Genomic DNA, 17,398 nt, shown 5'->3' with positions numbered 1-17,398 from the left:
TAGAGGAAAACATAGGCAGAACATTATTTGACATAAATCTCAGCAACATCTTTTTCAATCCATCTACTACAGCAATGGAAGTAAAAGCAAAAGCAAACAAGTTGGACCAAATTTAACTCAAAGGAAACCACAAATAAAACAAAAAGCCCACGGAATGGGAGGAAATGCTTGTGACTGACAAGAAATTAGTCTCCAAAACTTACAAATCATTCATGTAACTGAGTACCCAAAAAATGCAATCAAAAATGGGCAGAAGACCTAAACAGACATTTCTCCAAAGAAGACATACAGATGGCCAAGAGGCACATGAAAAGATGCTCAACATCACTAATTATTCCATGCACACATGCTAAGTCACTTCAGTCTTGTCTGACTCTGTGTGACCCCATGGACTGCAGTCCACCAGGCTCCCCTGTCCACGGGATTCTCCAGGCAAGAATACTGGAGTGGGTTGCCATTTCCTTCTCCATTGTCTGAAAGGTAACCAAAGGTAATTAAACCCAGAAGCAAGCTGAGAAAAAAGAAAAAAACAAACCCTAAAAGAACCAGAACTACTTCAATTACTCCTTTTTGAGCTAGTATTCCCATGCTGGTTCCAAGGGCGGGGAGAATTCCCTGACAACCAAATGTACATCTTTGTTACAGATAAAGTTAGTTTTAACCCTTGGAGACTCTAACCCCGTTGTCACTAGATGATCACTAATTATTAGAGAAATGCAAATCGAAACTGCAGTGAGATATCACCTTACAACAGAATGCCCATCATCAAAAACTTTAAAATTTAGACTCTCTTACTTTAATACAAAGAATTATTCTCTGAACACTTACCTAATGGTGACATAGAGGGATGTTTTAAACAATGACAATCATCACCTTGATTTAGACTTCCACTATACATTTCACATTACAAGATCCTTAATAGTCCATAGAAAAGTAGATAAAAAATGTTTCCACCTAATATAGAAGGGTCTTGTTCAACTTTGAGACAGCAAAGATCAAGAATATTAGTTTTTAAAAAAGCATGTGAGTTCACATACACACTAGAAACAAAGGTCTAGCCTGTAGTAATTTGAAAGTTGAGTTATATTAATTTTTATTTTCACATAATGTCAATATGAACAAGCATACAATGATAGTAACTATATTGTCCAACATCTCTCACCTTGATCCTATGGTCCAAGTAACAAATAAGTTTTCTAAGTGTTTTAACTATGGATTATTTTCTATAATATCCTGATTTAAAGTAATACCAGAAAAGGGTTATTGACTGAATGCTATCTTTGATGAATTCTCTGATATTTATTTAGACCTGAGTTTTTAAATTCGTTTTGTACATTTCTCACAGCATTAAACGTTCTTCCCAAGATGAACCCTCCGGCATTTTCTGATGTGTATGCTTAGGACAAACCTGTTTCCTCACTTATTACATTTGTAGGGTCTGTCTCCAGCACACGGTCTCTGATGCTGAGTGAGGTGACGGTTCACTTCAAGGCTCTGTCACATTATTTATATTTGTAAGACTACTTGGCAGTATGAATTATGTTATGGCTAGTAAGGTTTGAGTGTCAGTTAAAAGCTTTGCCTCATTCTTTACATTTGTATGGTTTCTCCCCAGTATGAATTCGCCTATGTTTATTAAGGTTTGAACTATGATTAAAGGCTTTGCCACATTCTGTACATTTATAAGGCTTCACTCCTGTATGAATTCGCCTATGTTTATTAAGGTTTGAACTCTGATTAAAGGCTTTGCCACATTCTGTACATTGATAAAGCTTCTCTCCTGTATGAATTCGCTGATGTTGAGTAAGTGTTGAGTTGTGATTAAAGGCTTTGCCACATTGTGTACATTTATAAGGTTTCTCACCTGTATGAATTCGCTGATGTTGAATAATATGTGAACGCCTGATAAAGGCTTTGCCACATTCTGTACATTTGTATAATTTCTTCCCAATATGAATTCTCTGATGATGGATAAGGTTTGAGCGCTGATTAAAGGCTTTGTTACATTCTGTACATTTATAAGGCTTCTCCCCAGTATGAATTCTTTGATGTCGATTAAGATTTGAGGAACTGATAAAAGCTTTGCCACATTCTTTACACTTGTATGGTTTCTCCCCAATATGGATTCGCTGATGTCGAGTAAGTGTCGTACTTTGATTAAAAGCTTTCCCACAATTCTGACATTTATATGGCTTCTCCCCAGTATGGATTCGCTGATGTTGAATAAGTGCCGTACTATGTTTAAAGGCTCTCCCACAATTCTGACATTTATATGGTTTTTCCCCAGTATGGATTCGCCTATGTTGATTAAAGTTTGAATTCCGAGTAAAGGCTTTGCCACATTCTGTACATTTGTAAGTCTTCTCTGCAGTATGAGTTCTGAGATGTCGAGTAAGGTTTGAGGGCTTGCTAAAGGTTTTGCCACATTCTGTGCATTGGTTAGGTTTCCCTTCAGTATGGGTTTTCCTGTGTCCGTTTAGATCTGATAATTGAGGAAAGACTTTCCCACATTTATTCCACTTGCAGTGTTCCCCCTTAGCATGAATACTCGGATGTTGAGTAAGTTGTGATGACTGGTTAGAAACTTGACCACATTCACTAAATTGGTAATTGTTTTCTTCCGTGTGGATATTCCTATCTGTAATAAGATTTGGGCTTTGATAAAAGACATTTCTACATTCATCCCTTTCATCATGGTTCTCTGAACACTGAGTTCTCTGGTGATTCATGATACCTGAGTCTTGGTCAAAGTGATTCCCTGGTTCTAGGCATGGGTAGATTCTGGCTCCATCATAAATACTGTTGTAATAACTGAAGATGGAGTTCTCGCTTAAGGCCTCACTCACTGGATTACACATGGAAGGTTGTTCCGCATTATCTGTACTATGATGCCCGTTGAATGACGGTGGCCAGATAAAGATTCTCTCATTATTATCGACATTACAGATATTGGAATAGGGAGAAAATGTTTGTTGGTGGAAAAGTAATGAGCCCTCATTAAAGGATCTCTCAACTTGATCATAGTGAGATTTTCTTCCTTCATTTTCAAATCTCTGGCTTTCAGACATGTATGACTGACTGTTTAATTCAAACCTATGTTCATACTGGCTTGAGTGATTATTTGTAGCATAGACTAGATGACTTTCCATGTTTTCAAAATTTCACATCAGAGAATATGTATTTTTTATTAAATCATATGTGTCCTTGCTTACAAAAACATATTTTTCTGCCGAACTTATTGACTTCAAATGGGATTTTTCCCAATTTGACTCATATCCTCAATTTCTTTTGGCAATCATGTTTTCATCATGGATAATTGTCCCAATTTGGTTACATCTAAAACAACATCTTTTTGCCCTTCACAAGCCCCCTTACTTTCCCAGTCTTTCATTAAGTACAGATTTCCAAGCTGAGAGCTCTCAGAACTTCCCAGCACCTCACACATGAATCTCCTATGCACAGCTTCTTTGGGAACAAACCCTGGGTGTCATGAGAAGATATCACTGGAAGATAACAAATAACCGAGATCCCACTTAGTACTTGGAGTGAATATGCTTTACAGTTGTATGCAATATTGACAAACCCTTAGCTAGATTAATAAGCGGTGAGATGCAAGTAAAATCAGAAGTAAAAACAACAGCCCTGTACATGTTACATAGAACAAAAACTCATTCTATCAGATTACAATGAAAGATACTATACCAAAGAGGTGAATACCTCAAAGAAAGATTTAATTCTTAGAAACACAGAACACCTTAGATGTTAGCATGAGTGAATTAAAAAATTATAGCACAACTAAAACTATTAGTAAAGAGTAAAAAAGTAATTTTAAAAATCCCTGGAGTAGATGAATTAACTGGAAAATTTCAGCAACCTTTCAAGAAAAATAAATATCAGTTCTCCATAAGGGATCACCATGTACACACTACTATATAAAATGGATAGCCAACAAGTTCCTACTGTACTGCAGAGGGAAATCTGCTCAATATCATGTGGCAGCCTGGATGGGAGGGGAATCTGGGGGAGAAAGGACACATGTACATGGATGGCTGAGTCACTCTGCTGCCCACAACATTGTTCATCGGTTATACTCCAGTACAAAATAAAAGAACAGTAAAAAATATTTCTGTGAGTTAATAGATATATTACATGGTTTTAGCATTGATGAGTTGGGGTAAATCCACTTAAATGTCTAAAATTTGCTCATAGAAAGTAAAAATTAGGAGGTAGAAATTGGGGATTACATTTTATGATCTCAGGGACTGAGTCTGAACTTCGGAGAGCCATGTTTGAAGTTTCCATTGGAAACTGGAAAGCAGGAAGCATATATCTGTTCCCAGTATTTCTGGAATTTTGTCAACTAATCCCAGCATCTCCACAACTCTCCTCACACGTTTCTGACTTGAGGCAGAGTCAGGAATTTGGAAAGGCCTTAAGGCAGACTTTGTCAGAAGTGTAATCAGCTTTTCCTAGGTCCCCCAAAGCAGTGAGAGTATGCAGGTCCCCAGAGACCAGGAGGAAGGTTTTGGCTCTCAGTGAAAGTGAGGGAAAAACCCCTGGAGCTGAAGAACAACACACGGAGGTTTAAGAGCAGAAGAACGGGGAAGATCATGTCCCTCTTTGACAGAAATAAACCCAGGCTTCTCACTCTAGTGAAGCAGGCCTCCCCAGACCACCTGAACAAGTCTGGCTTCCTCTGTGGTCTTTGGACCCCTCACCTGTGTCATCTGCTTCATTCATTCACACCTAGCGCTGGGATTCTTCCTTTACTCCAAGGGGACCTGCTCGTTAGAAAAATGAACACACACACACACAAACAAAGAAAAATGAACACAATTAGGACTTTGTGTTTAACATATATACTCTAATATGTACAAAAACAACCAAGAAGGATCTGCTGCATAGCCCAGGGAACTATTCTCAACATTTGTAATAACCCATAAGGGAAAAGTGTCTGACTTGACTAATGAAAGCCTCTCCTTACAAAACTTGGTATCTCTCCTGAACACAGCTGAGTGCTCATATTTCAGAGCCAACGAGCAGCAAAGAGACACTAGGAGGCAGTGGAGTTTCCACCTTAACTGTGTTGGATTTTGCACCCCCCTCACTACGTCTTTCCAAGATTTTATTAAAGATAAACAGAAAAAAATGGAACTTCATGGTGTGAGAACCTTAGCAGAAGACACCCAAATCAGTGACCATCAGGTGTAATGGGATAAACTGGTGTCAGGTGAGAGAAACACTCGAGAAGACACATGGTCTCTGCTCAGGTACTTTCGGCAAAATTAAGGATATCTCAGTGTATCTTGAGAAAATTTCAGTTTTATGCATTTTTACTCCAAAAATACCTCCCCTGTTCTCCCCTAATAGCACATTTAAACAGTAGACCTTTCTTACCAATGTAGAGAATAGTCAGATTTTTTTCAAAAGTCTCTAAGGAATTCTACACTGTGAGGAAAGCTGAGCACCCAAAAATTGATGCTTTTGAACTAGGATATTGGAGAAGACTCTTGAGAGTCCCTTGGACTGCAAGGAGATCCGACCAGTCCCTCCTGAAGGAGATCAGTCCTGGGTGTTCATTGGAAGGACTGATGCTGAAGCTGAAACTCCAATACTTTGGTCACCTCATGAGAAGAGTTGACTCATTGGAAAAGACCCTGATGCTGGGAGAGATTGGGGGCAGGAGGAGAAGGGGATGACAGAGGATGAGATGGCTGGATGGCGTCACCGACTAGATGGGCATGAGTTGAGTAAACTGCGAGAGTTGGTCATGGACAGGGAGGCCTGGCGTGCTGTGATTCACGGGGTCGCAAAGAGTTGGACACGACTGAGCGACTACACTGAACTGAAGAGTTGCTCAGTCGTGTCTGACTCTTTGCGACCCCACCCCATCCCAAGGGGAAATCTGCATATCAAACCGTTCCCTTGTTGATCTTTCCAAAAGGGAATATTTTGAAAAACTGAAAGCTGTTAATTCCCCCTGGGAATGCTTCATGCCCTGTAGGGAGCCTGGAGGCAGAAAAGAAGAAGAGGCCCATGCACAGAGAAGAGCCAGATTGTGACTCATAAAATAAAAGAAAAAATAGGATTTAATAGTTGAAAACCACCTCGCCAGGCAAGAATATCAGAAAAAGAGAATTAAAGATGTGTATGTTTTCAACCCAGGGCATTTAAGGAGGAAAAAGCAGACACAGCCTCTCACCTGAATCAGGACATTCCCCTGAGAAGCTGCCATTCCCTCCTCTTCTTCCTCCTGCCCTGGGTCGTTTTCGCATCACGACTGTGGAGGAATCACCTCAGCATCGTGAGATTACACCTCCAGAGGTGCCAGCACAGCTCCTTCGCCTGCTCCCAACACCCCCACAGGCAGAAGGACCTTGAAAAGCGAGAAAGGCCGACCTCTCCTGTCCTTCGTCTCAGGCGAGATTCAGGACAATCAGCTCCTCCGTGGAGACCAATCTATCAAATTGTTGTTGTTGTTGTCGTTTACTCTTCTTTCTTCTTATAAATTCCCCCAAATTGTGCTCACACGGGTGTGTGGGCTGCACTGACTTGCCCCTTTAAAGCCCACGCAGAGCAGAACTTGCTGCCTCTCCGCGGACTGACGCTGGGCCTCAGCTCTCACAAATGGACCAGGAGCCGTGTCCATAACCCGGGCCCCCCCTTAGAGTCCCCTGGAGCACTTCCTACACACCACACTGGGGCTCCCACAGGCCCAAGAGAGAACTCTGTCGGGAGGGCGCCGGGGAGGTCATTTCCTAACACCGGTCACGTGACCCTGATGGGAAACAGATGGAAACCACTTGGCCAATGGTTCAGATTCTTCCTGAACCATTTCAGTGAATTGAACCCCTCGAGGTCAGGTCCCCACTCTAAGAAGTTATGAATCTGCAGGTCTGAGGTGGGGCCATGAAATGAGTCTTCAGCAAGTTCCCTGTTTGTTCTGATGCTTCTCCCCCAAGACCCACACTCAGGAGCCCTGGGCTTCAGCCCTCACACTCAGCACAGCTGAGACCTCTCAGGAGGGGAGGGTTTAGGGTGGGAATTTCTGAGGGAGGTCAGGCTAGAACCAGGCAGAGAAAGCTGCAACTCTTGGGGTTCAGGCCTTTCTAAGTGACCCTGGGTGAAGTGCTGTGGGCTCCCCAGGCTGAGTGTGGATGGGTCCATTCAAACCAGAGGAGCAGGATTCTGGTGAGCTCTGAGGGTGTCACTGAAGGGGGTCCTGTGAAGTAGACCCGGGGGTTCAGCAAGACTGCTGGTCTCAAGGAAGGGGGTCATCTAGTGCAGGTGCTCACAGGACTGGCTGGTGTGAGTTCAAGGACCTGCAGGCTGCCTGCTCCCCAGACAGACGCTGAGGCAGCAACAGCATGGAGCAGTTCAGGGGAGCTCTCAACAGCACTCTGTAGGATCCTTCTTATTAGAGCCGTCACCATGCCCCAGCGGTTACGGGGCGCAGGGGAAGGTACATGCAGAAATGATGGAAAATATATTATCACATTATTTGAGGGCTAAGGGTAGTAAGGTAACTAACTGTTACAGATGCTATCCTCTGTGCTACCTAATAGTTTATTGTCACAATCTCTCCCCTGTAACCTTAAGGAAGGTGGGAGAGTTTAATGTTGGTGGTGGGTTAACAATTCATTCATTACACATCAACTTTATCACCAAAAACCATTCAATTTTATTCATTAACATATAAGGATATCACACATAGTCATAATAAAACCTTTTACAATCCACTGTGTGACCTTAATTAAAATACAGATTTACAAACATAGACAACAATATTCATTTCTCTGATACAATGAGCTGAGCATCGTGACTTCTGTGGTTACAAAATAGAGGCTAATCATTTAATAAACAAGATGTAACTAGCTACATGACTCTTCTGGGAATCCTTTCACATACTTTTCTAGGGTTATCAGAGATGTCATTATCGCAAACATGTCAACTAATATTCATGACTTTGGTTGATATGATAAAGATACATCAAGATTCCAGTGAACTGTCATTGTTTTATTCCTAATAAGCAAGTGATATAACTATTGAAAATTTAGAACAATCCTTCGTCTTACTTTGATACATGGAATTAATTCCAATACATTCTTTGATATTTATTTAGATTTGATTAAATACTTTGCTCCTTTTTTTTTTAAACATCATTCACTTGTCTTTCTTGTATAAACCCTCTCCTGTTTTCTAAACTACATTTGGGATGAACCTCTTTCATCACTTATTACATTACTAGAGTTTCTCTCCAGAATGTACACTGCATATGCATTAAATAAGCAGGGTGATGATATACAGCCTTGACATTCTCCTTTCCCAATCTGGAACCAGTCTGTTGTTCCATGTCCAGTTCTAACTGTTGCTTCTTGACCTGCATATAGGTTTCTCAGGGGGCAGCTAAGGTGGTCTGGTATTCTCATCTGTTTAAGAATTTTCCACAGTTTGCTGTGATCCACACAGTCAAACGCTTTAGTGTAGTCAATACAGCAGAAGTGGATGTTTTTCTGGAATTCCCTTTCTCTATGATCCAATGAATGTTGGCAATTTAATCTGCATTTTCCAAATCTGGCTTGTACATCTGGAAGTTCTCAGTTCACGTGCAGTTGAAGGCTGGCTTGAAGGATTTTGAGCATTAACTTGGTAGCATGTGAAATGAGTGCTATTGTGCAGTAGTTTGAACATTCTCTGGCATTGCCCTTCTTTGGGACTGGAATGAAAACTGACCTTTTCCAGTCCTGTGGCCACTGCTGAGTTTTCCAAATTTGCTGGCATACCTAGTGAAGCACTTTCACAGCATCATCTTTTAGGATTTAAAATAGCTCAGCTGGAACTCCTTCACCTCCACTAGCCTTGTTGGTAGTAATTCTTTCTAAGGCCCAGTTGACTTCACACTCCAGGATGTCTGGCTCTAGGTGAGTGACAACATTGTGGTTATCTGGGTCATTAAGACCTTTTCTGTACAGTTCTTCTGTGTATTCTTGCCACCTCTTCTTAATCTCTTCTGCTTCTGTTAGGTCCATACCATTTCTGTCCTTTATTGAGCCCATCTTTGCATGAAATGTTCCCTTGGTATCTCTGATTTTTGTGAAGAGATCTCTAGTCTTTCCCATTCTATTGTTTTCTTCTGTTTTTTTACATTGATCACTCAGGAAGGCTTTCTTATCTCTCCTTGCTCTTCTTTGGACCTCTGCATTCAAATGCGTATATCCTTCCTTTCCTCCTTTGCCTTTCGCTTCTCTACTTTTCTCAGCTATTTGTAAGGCCTCCTCAGACAGCCATCTTGCTGTCCACATAGGTGGTCTAGCGGCTCCTGGTTACTGCGTTATGGCCTCGTCCAGTGACGTTGCACTGCGCGCCCTGTCAGCGGAATCTCTGCCAGGCCTGGGAACGAACATTCCTAGCACCATGGCTCAAACTGGATGTGAAATGCCACCAAAACCATGGTCAGACTTACGGCCATGAAGGGGCCATGCTGACAGGAAGCTGGCTCCTGCTGTCTGCTCCTGCGAAGATTAAATCAGGGGCCATTGCCACTGTTGGCCTTCAGCACCCCCTGAAAGGCGCTGAGGGGGGAGATCAGGAGCGCGGCCTCTGTGCTCTGGGAAAACTGGCAGGACAGGCCTGCAGACAGTCAAATGTTTTCAGGTAAAGATTTTCATGAGCCCAGATTCCTGCCTCTTCTCATGCCTAGAGAAGCACTAAAATCAGTAACTCTGATAACTGCTCTGGGTTTTGTGATTTTTTTGTGTTCTAATAGTACCACATCAGAGGTTAAACTCTATTTAGATAAATCTAGACAACTGGCTACCAGGCTAAAGGTCTCCTTGAAGTGCTAGATCTAGACTGGAATTCAAGCTTACTCTCCTGGAAAAAAAAAATGAGAGATCTACTTTGCTTATTAATGTTCAAGTTTTCAGTCCTCCAACTACTTCGACTGAGTCTGTCACACCTCCCTTAGTCACTCTGGGCTAATACAAACGACATCAAAGTATGTGAGACCACAGCAGAAGGCTCCATTCCCTTGGAGAGGGTAGCACAAGTGCTGACTCTATCTAGATCAAAATTGCTAAAAAACATAACTTGGCTCTTACTCCTGCTTGGGCCCCTGGTCACAGTAATTCTTTTGCTGATCTTTGGCCCCTGCCTTTCTCAATCTCTTGTTAAATTTGTCTCTTTCAGATTACTACAGTTTCACATCAAGATAGTGGTGATGCAGAGATTCCAGCCAATTTTCAGAACAGATCCTGTGGGAATAACAACAGAAGTCACCCTGGGGTCCCTTAATGAGACAGGGCGAGAGCTCTGTGACCCCAGCTAGGTGGGGTCTACAGTCCCATGCCAGCCTGAAGAAGCTACAGAAGAGAGACCTCCACCTTCATCTTCCCAATAAACATCTTTTTGGTTCGTGTCTCTCAGAGGGATTTAAGGGAGAAGACAGAGGGCCCCCAGGCTGGAAAGCTGGTCTTTCGAGTGGGGTAAAGTTGAAACTTTGTTCTCACCCAGACACTCCAAGGACAGAGCTAGTGGCAGAAGCTGAGGCCTGCTGGGGTAAAGAGATAAAATGCCCAGTCCTGAGGACAAGGAAAGCTTCCCTCTCGGCACACGTGCAGGAGGGCTACTTGGGGCCGAGAGAAGCATGTGGCCCCATCCCACAGGAAGTGTGGACACGCACCACAGGCCTGTGTGGGGGATCAACGTGAGGAAAAGGCTGTACATGCGTGCTGGGAAGGGTCCAGGGAAGAGTGGGTGTGGAAAAGGAAACAGGGTAAGCGGCCAAAGGCAAACAGGAGCCCAGGAGGACGTCCAGGGCAAGGAAGTAGCACCGAGTGCTGGCACGGCAGGCACAGTGCTGACGGGCGCAAAGGCCTCAGTGAGGACCGGCGGCAGGCTTCAGACCAGACTCGGGACTCAGAACCAGTCGGGCCTCAGTGAGAACCAGGGTAGAGCCGTATGAGAACCGGAATCTTACCTTAGTGAGGACCAGCGGCAGGCTTCAGAACCAGAGTCGGGCCTGAGAACCAGTCGGGCCTTGTGAGAACCAGGGTAGAGCAGTATGAGAACCGGAATCTTGGCTTAGTGAGGACCTGATTCTGAAACCAGTGAGGGGTGGGGTGGGACCCCTGGGGAGGAGAGGGGGGGCAGGGCCTCCCATGGAGAAGCACGGTGGGGTGGGGTCCTGCCAAGGTGGGGCCTCCAGGGAGGGGGGTGCGAGGTGGGGCCTTGGTGATTTGGGTCTTAGGCTCTTTGTCCACTACCTTCCAGAGAACAGTTGTTGGGAGTAGGGTTTTTTTTTGTTTCTTTGTTTTTTGACAGGTCCCCAGGCTTGGTGAGGGCCTTCCCGGGTAGCTCTGCAGTAAAGAATCTGCCTGAGATGCAGAAAACGCAGGAGACATAACTGGTTAGATGCCTGTGTCAAGAAGATACCTCGAGGTGGGCATGGAAACCCATTCCAGAATTGTTACCTGGAGAATCCAACAGACAGAGACTGGCGGGCCACAGTCCACAGCGTCACAAAGAATCAGACACGACTGAATCAACTGAGCGCACACGCAGGCTTGGTGGATGTTAACTGTCCCAAGGTTTTCACAGTTGTTTTTACCAGGGTCAGGCCTAACTTGTACCAGAGTCAGGATTAAACCAGAACCACAGCCGGGCCTGAGTGTGGACCAGGGTGAGGCCTGAGTGTCGACCAAAGTCAGTCCTAATGACGACCAGAGTCAGGCCTTAGTTAGTGTGGACCGGAGTCTGTCCTAAGTGAGGATGACAGACAGGCATAGGAGGGGACCAGGGTCAGGCCAAAATGAGTACCACAGTCAGGTCTAAGTGAGCACCAGAGTCAGGCCTTAGCGTACACCAGAGTCAGGGCTTAGTGTGCCCCAGAGTATGGCCTTGGCGTGCGCCAGAATCAGGTCTCAGGATGGACCTGAGTCCGGGTAAGTAAGTACCAGAGTCAGGCCTTATGTGGACCAGAGTCAGGCCCGAGTGTGGAACCCAGTCTACCTGATGCGTGACTGTTACCCACTTAGGTCTGGCTCTGGTCCAGACCTAGACCTGACTCTGGTCCACGCTAAGGCCAGACTCTGCTCCACACTCAGTACAGACTCGGGTCCACACTAAGGCCTGACTCTAGTTCACACCGAGTCTGGTCAATGCTAAGGCCTGTCTGTTCCACACTAAGGCCTGAATTTGCTACTCACTAAGGCCCATACATCATAAATCAGTTCAACCTCAAATAAGTTATAATTAGAGCTGGCATGAGATTAGTCAGAAACTGACAGAAAATTTCAAAGCTATTATCCAGCAATAAAAAATAAATTAAAAAATTATATATGTGTATGAATTTTCATTGATTGGGCTCCCATGCCTGGGGAGAGATCTGGAGAAAACCTAATATTTTAGAAGTGAGCCACACCCCAGCGATATCAGCAGCTCTAGGTTCAATAACCAAGAGGGTGAAGCAACCAACATTTAGAAGGAGAGATGGCGGAGAGAAAAGATGCAGTACAGACATACAAGGCGATATTATTGTACCACAACATGCAATGAAATAACGCCTTTTCCAGCCGTGGTGACAGAAAACGTACTATCGTGATCTCGGGAAGACCGCCGTGAGCTGGCCTGGAGGGAGATCTTGGCTCCCTGCCCGGAGTTGACCCAGGGCGCCCTGGATGAAAAGCAGGCCTGCCACCCATGAGACCGCCGGTGGCTAGAGTGTAGAAGCAAAGTGACCTTCGGTCGTTCCCTGGTTTGAACCCAAGAATATATTAAGGAGGCAAGAGGTGTAAATACATATAGAAGTTCATTGTTATCGACACAGCATAACATCTGGGAGAGCGTAGAGAAACACAGGGTGTTTAAGACAGGAGCGGCGCAGACATGCAGAACCAAGAGAAGTGTGTGTGTGTCCTGAGGAGGAGCCAGGGGGAGGCGATGTAAGTCCCTCATTCAGGACCGTCCTTCTGGGTCTTTGGTTACCTTTGGCCGATCACGTTGTCTCTTTTTTCACACCTGACTGGTCCCTGCACCCTCCCCACGACGTGGGCACAACATTTGCTAAGATTTATCCCCCCACAGAGGCCTGTAGGTGCATGTCGACACTTATTATGGGATGGGGCCCCCTCCGTTCTTGGCCATCAAGGCGCCTTCCTGCCCTTGTACAGGGCAGTCTTCTTTGACCTCAGAAGTGGACACCTTATCTCTTCACTCCAGCAGACTTCAGCTTCTGCCACTAGATTTGTCCTTGGAGTGTGTGAGTGAGAACAAAGCTTCCATTTCACTCCACTTCACAAACAGCAGCTGTCCAGCCCACAGGCCCCTCTATCACCTACATCAAATCCCGCTGAGAGACATGAAGCCCAAAAATCTTTATTGTGAGGCTGAAGGACGAAGGTCTGTCTTCTGTAACTTCTTCAGGCTGGCATGGGGCTCATAGACCTTACCTAGCTGGGGGCATGGAGCTCTCACCCTGTCTCATTCAGGGGCCCCAGGGTGACTTCTGTTGTTAATCCCACAGGATCTGTTCCGAGGAGTAGCTGGAACCATTATCTTGATGGGAAACCATTGTAACCTGAAAGAGACAAACATAACAAGTGGATTTGAAAAGCCAGGGGCCAAAGATCTGTGACTAATTATCACAAATTATTGTGAGCAGGAGCTATAGCAGGAGTAAGAACCAGGTTACATTTTTTAGCAATTTTGATCCTGGTTCAGATAGAGTCACACTGGGGCTACCCTCTCCAAAGGAATGGAGCCTTCTGGGGTGGTCTCACATACTTTGATGTCTTTGTATTAGCCCAGAGTGACTGATGTAGGTGTGACAGACTCAGTTTCAAGTAGTTGGAGGAGTGAAAACCTGAGCATGAATATAAAAAATCAATCACAATTTTTCCCCAGTTGAATAAGCTGGAATCCCAGTCTAGACCTGGCACTTCAAGGAGACCTGTAGCCTGGTAGCCAGTTGTCTAGTTTTATTTAAGTAGGTTCTAACCTTTGATTCACATATTAATCAGAGCAGTTGTCACTGTTACTGACTTTAGTGCTCCTCTAGGTATGAGAAGAGGCAAGAATCTGGTCTCATGAAAATCTTTGCCCTCATGAGAGTATCTGACTATCCGAAGGCCTGTTCTGCCAGCTTTTCCCAGAGCTCAGCTGCCTCCTTCCTGATCTGCCCCAGGGCAGGCGCTGCAGCAGGTCCTGATCTAATCCTAGCCGGGGCAGACGGCAAGTGCTCGTTTTCAGTCGGCATGGCCCCTTTGTGGCCATAAATTTGACCATGGTTGGGGCATATCACGTCCATTTTGTCCCATGGTGCTAGGAATGCTCATTCCTAGGTCTGGCAAAGATTCTGCTGACAGGCCACTAACCCAAGAAACAGGAGCCAATAGACCCTGGATCACCTGTCTCACCCGCCTCTATGGTCCATGAAAACGTTCCCTCTTGTTGCTTCTTCCCACATCTAGAGTTTCACCATCACCCTCACTGATCTCATATCATCATTTTATCAGCCTCTCAGTCACACATTCGGTAATGCAAGAAACAACTGTGCAACGCAGGCAGAAGAGGAAATAATATAGCTAGCAGTATTAGTAGGATCATAAGTAAGAATTTGAGAACCTGTTTTAAGTATAGTCAGTATGTCCCAGGTCCTCTGACTTAGTTTGTTAAGTAACTGTAGCCTGGTGTTAATCTCCTGGCTATAGATCATGGAGATTCCGACTTTTATCCAATGATTGATCACTGAGGTAAGTTTTAGAGATGAACTTAGAGAGCACCTTAGTAATGCAGTTAGCTCTCATTAGCATTATTACATAAAAGCAAGGCACTGTGTCATAAGAGTTTCTTAGTAACCACAGACCTTAATTAGCAAAGCTAGAAATTAATATTTAGTGAAATATATTTTCTTTCTAAAATTGCCTCCATTTTCATTAAATTAGGCCAAGACTAACTTGTTTTAAAACTAAGTCTGGTGTGCTGACCACACAGCTTCTTCTATACTGACTCTGCCGTAATTCCTCAGGAGTCTGAGACTAAATTCCCAAAAGGCCTCTTAAGGCCAAGAATTTATTAATTTGTTCTACTTTTCCCCATTTATAAATGACTGACTAGAGAATCGAATTATCATTACTTTTTTACAACAAAAATATTTCCAGTCTTTATATTCTTCTCTCACTGACAGCACATATCTGACTTGCTATACACACTCAAACATTTTCCTTGTCACTTTAGTAGATTTGAGTCCATAAATTTTAACCTTTAAAAAATTAACCCCTAGTGAAAACCAAGATGAAAGCAATTGTGAACTATTTGCTGCACTGGCAGTCTCTGATTAGCAAACTCAAGGACATATTTTAGAACCTCTAAAAACATGTATTTTTCCAAAGTACAGTTTTTCTCAATCTAATACAAGGCACATGTCTAATAGATTATGTCTATGTATAATTGACTCAAGTTCCTGAAAACCAAAAACAAGCACAGCATTGGAAATCACGTCTAATCCAATAGAATATAAAAATTTAAATGACCAAAAATAATGAGTGGGGCATGAAGAAATGTTACCACCTTGTGGCCCCTTTGGGTAGCAAAAACTTAAAACCTGTGAAGATGGGCACGTATTATGCACCAGGCCTTCAGGGATGCAAGGAATAAACACCTGTTGTCAACGAATGACCTTAGGTAAACCCTGGAAAAAGAACTCAAAACCTGGCAATTGGTCAAGAAGCCAACCTTGGGAGGTAAGTTTTACTCACACTCTTTCAAAATAATCACATGGAAAGATTTCAGTATCACTAAAACTTACAGAAATTCAAACCAAAACTACAATGAGGTATCACCTCACTCCGATCAGAATGGCCATTGGCAAAAAGTCTGCAAACAGTAAATGCTGGAGAGGGTGTGGGGAAACGGGGACCCTCCTACACTGATGCTGGCAAGGTAAGCCGTTAACCATTAGCATGGAGGACAGGGCGGAGGGTCCTCAAACAAGTGAAAAGACGATGAAATCACTACACTGCTTAACCCCATGCAGAGAAACATATTCCAAATCAATTAAAGATCTAAATGGAGGGATGGACAGTATAAAGCTTTTCAGGAAAATATACAGAACATGCTTTGATATAAATCATAGCCGGTTCTTTTGGATTCATGTTTAGAATAATAAAATAAACTAAGCAAATGGGACCTCATTAGCCTTAAAAGCATTTGAGCAGCAATGTAAACCATAAATGAACGAAAAAGACAACCCTCAGAAGGGGTGGGAAAAAAAAAAGTATTTGCAAATGGAGATACAAGGAATTTATCTCCAAAACATACAAATAGTCCATTCAGTTCAATTAAAAAATATATATATATAGAAAACTAAAAAAAAAAAAAAAGAAAAAGAAAACTGGGCCAAAGATCAAAATGGGCATTTTCCCAGAGAAGGTATCCAGAGACGGCATCATGGTGGCCATAAACTACATCAAAATATGTTCAGCGTCCCTAATCGTTAGAGAAATGCAAATCAGAAGTTCAGTGAGGTATCACTTCCCACCAGTCAGCATAGCCACCTCAAAAATTCGACAATAAATGCTGGAGGGGGTGTGGAGAGAAGGGAACCCTCCTTCCCTGTGGGTAGAAATGTAAATCAGTGCATCCGCTCTGGAGGGGCTTTCAGACCCTCAACAACAAAGTACCATGTGACCCAGCCATCCCACGCCTGGGCGTGGATCCTGGGAAAACCAAACTTTCAAAAGATACTGCACAGCAACCATCATGGTGTCACTGGATACAATCACCAAGATACAAAAGAAACCTAAGTGTAGAAGGACAGATGAATGGTTAAAGAAGATGGGGTTCAGATACCGCAGCATTACCAGTCAAAAAAGATGAAAGAATGCCACTTCCAGTCACAGGAAAGAACTAGAGATGTCACACTAGGTGAAGTAATTGAGACAAAGTATCACATGTTATCACTCCTAGGTGGAATCCAAACATGGAAACAAATGAACTTCTTTACAAAACAATAACTTCATACACTTAGTAAAGAAACTTATGGTTACCAAAAACGAAGGGCGGGGTGCAGGGAGAAATATATGTTGAGAATAACATATACACACTGCAAATAATCCATAAGGACCCACTGTAGATCACAAGGAACACTACTTTGACTCTATAAATAACCGATAAGAGAAAAAGAACCCAAAAAGAACACATACACATCTATGTATAAATGAATAATGTTACTTTACACATAAAAAAAAAAACCACAACAATGCAAGTCATCTATATACTCAAATTCAAAATAAACATAAAAAAGAACAGGAAAGAAAGAAAGACAAAAGAACTGCTGGCTCTGTTCCCCTTGGGGATCTGGGCTGGGTCACATCCCTCCGACCTGAGCAGGCTGGGTCCG

At 43.4% G+C, this 17,398-nt stretch overlaps 2 protein-coding genes and 1 pseudogene across 2 annotated transcripts in view; 1 reads left to right on the top strand and 2 right to left on the bottom strand.

Moving 5' to 3' along the window:
- Positions 1–17,398, bottom strand: part of LOC136157556 (zinc finger protein 678-like) — a 466,372-nt pseudogene that overhangs the window by 216,612 nt on the left and 232,362 nt on the right.
- LOC136157568 (zinc finger protein 135-like) overlaps positions 1–17,398 on the top strand; it is a 466,540-nt gene that overhangs the window by 217,925 nt on the left and 231,217 nt on the right. The gene's annotated exons all lie outside the window — the stretch shown is intronic.
- LOC136157562 (zinc finger protein 493-like) overlaps positions 1,584–17,398 on the bottom strand; it is a 46,353-nt gene continuing 30,538 nt past the window's right edge. Inside the window, 1 exon segment of the mRNA XM_065919410.1 lies at positions 1,584–2,302. Within this exon segment, the coding sequence (XP_065775482.1) occupies positions 1,584–2,302 (719 nt within the window).

Source organism: Muntiacus reevesi, chromosome 2, assembly GCF_963930625.1.
Source record: "Muntiacus reevesi chromosome 2, mMunRee1.1, whole genome shotgun sequence".
NCBI classification, from domain to species: domain Eukaryota; kingdom Metazoa; phylum Chordata; class Mammalia; order Artiodactyla; family Cervidae; genus Muntiacus; species Muntiacus reevesi.
This window is presented reverse-complemented; position numbering and strand designations above follow the sequence as displayed.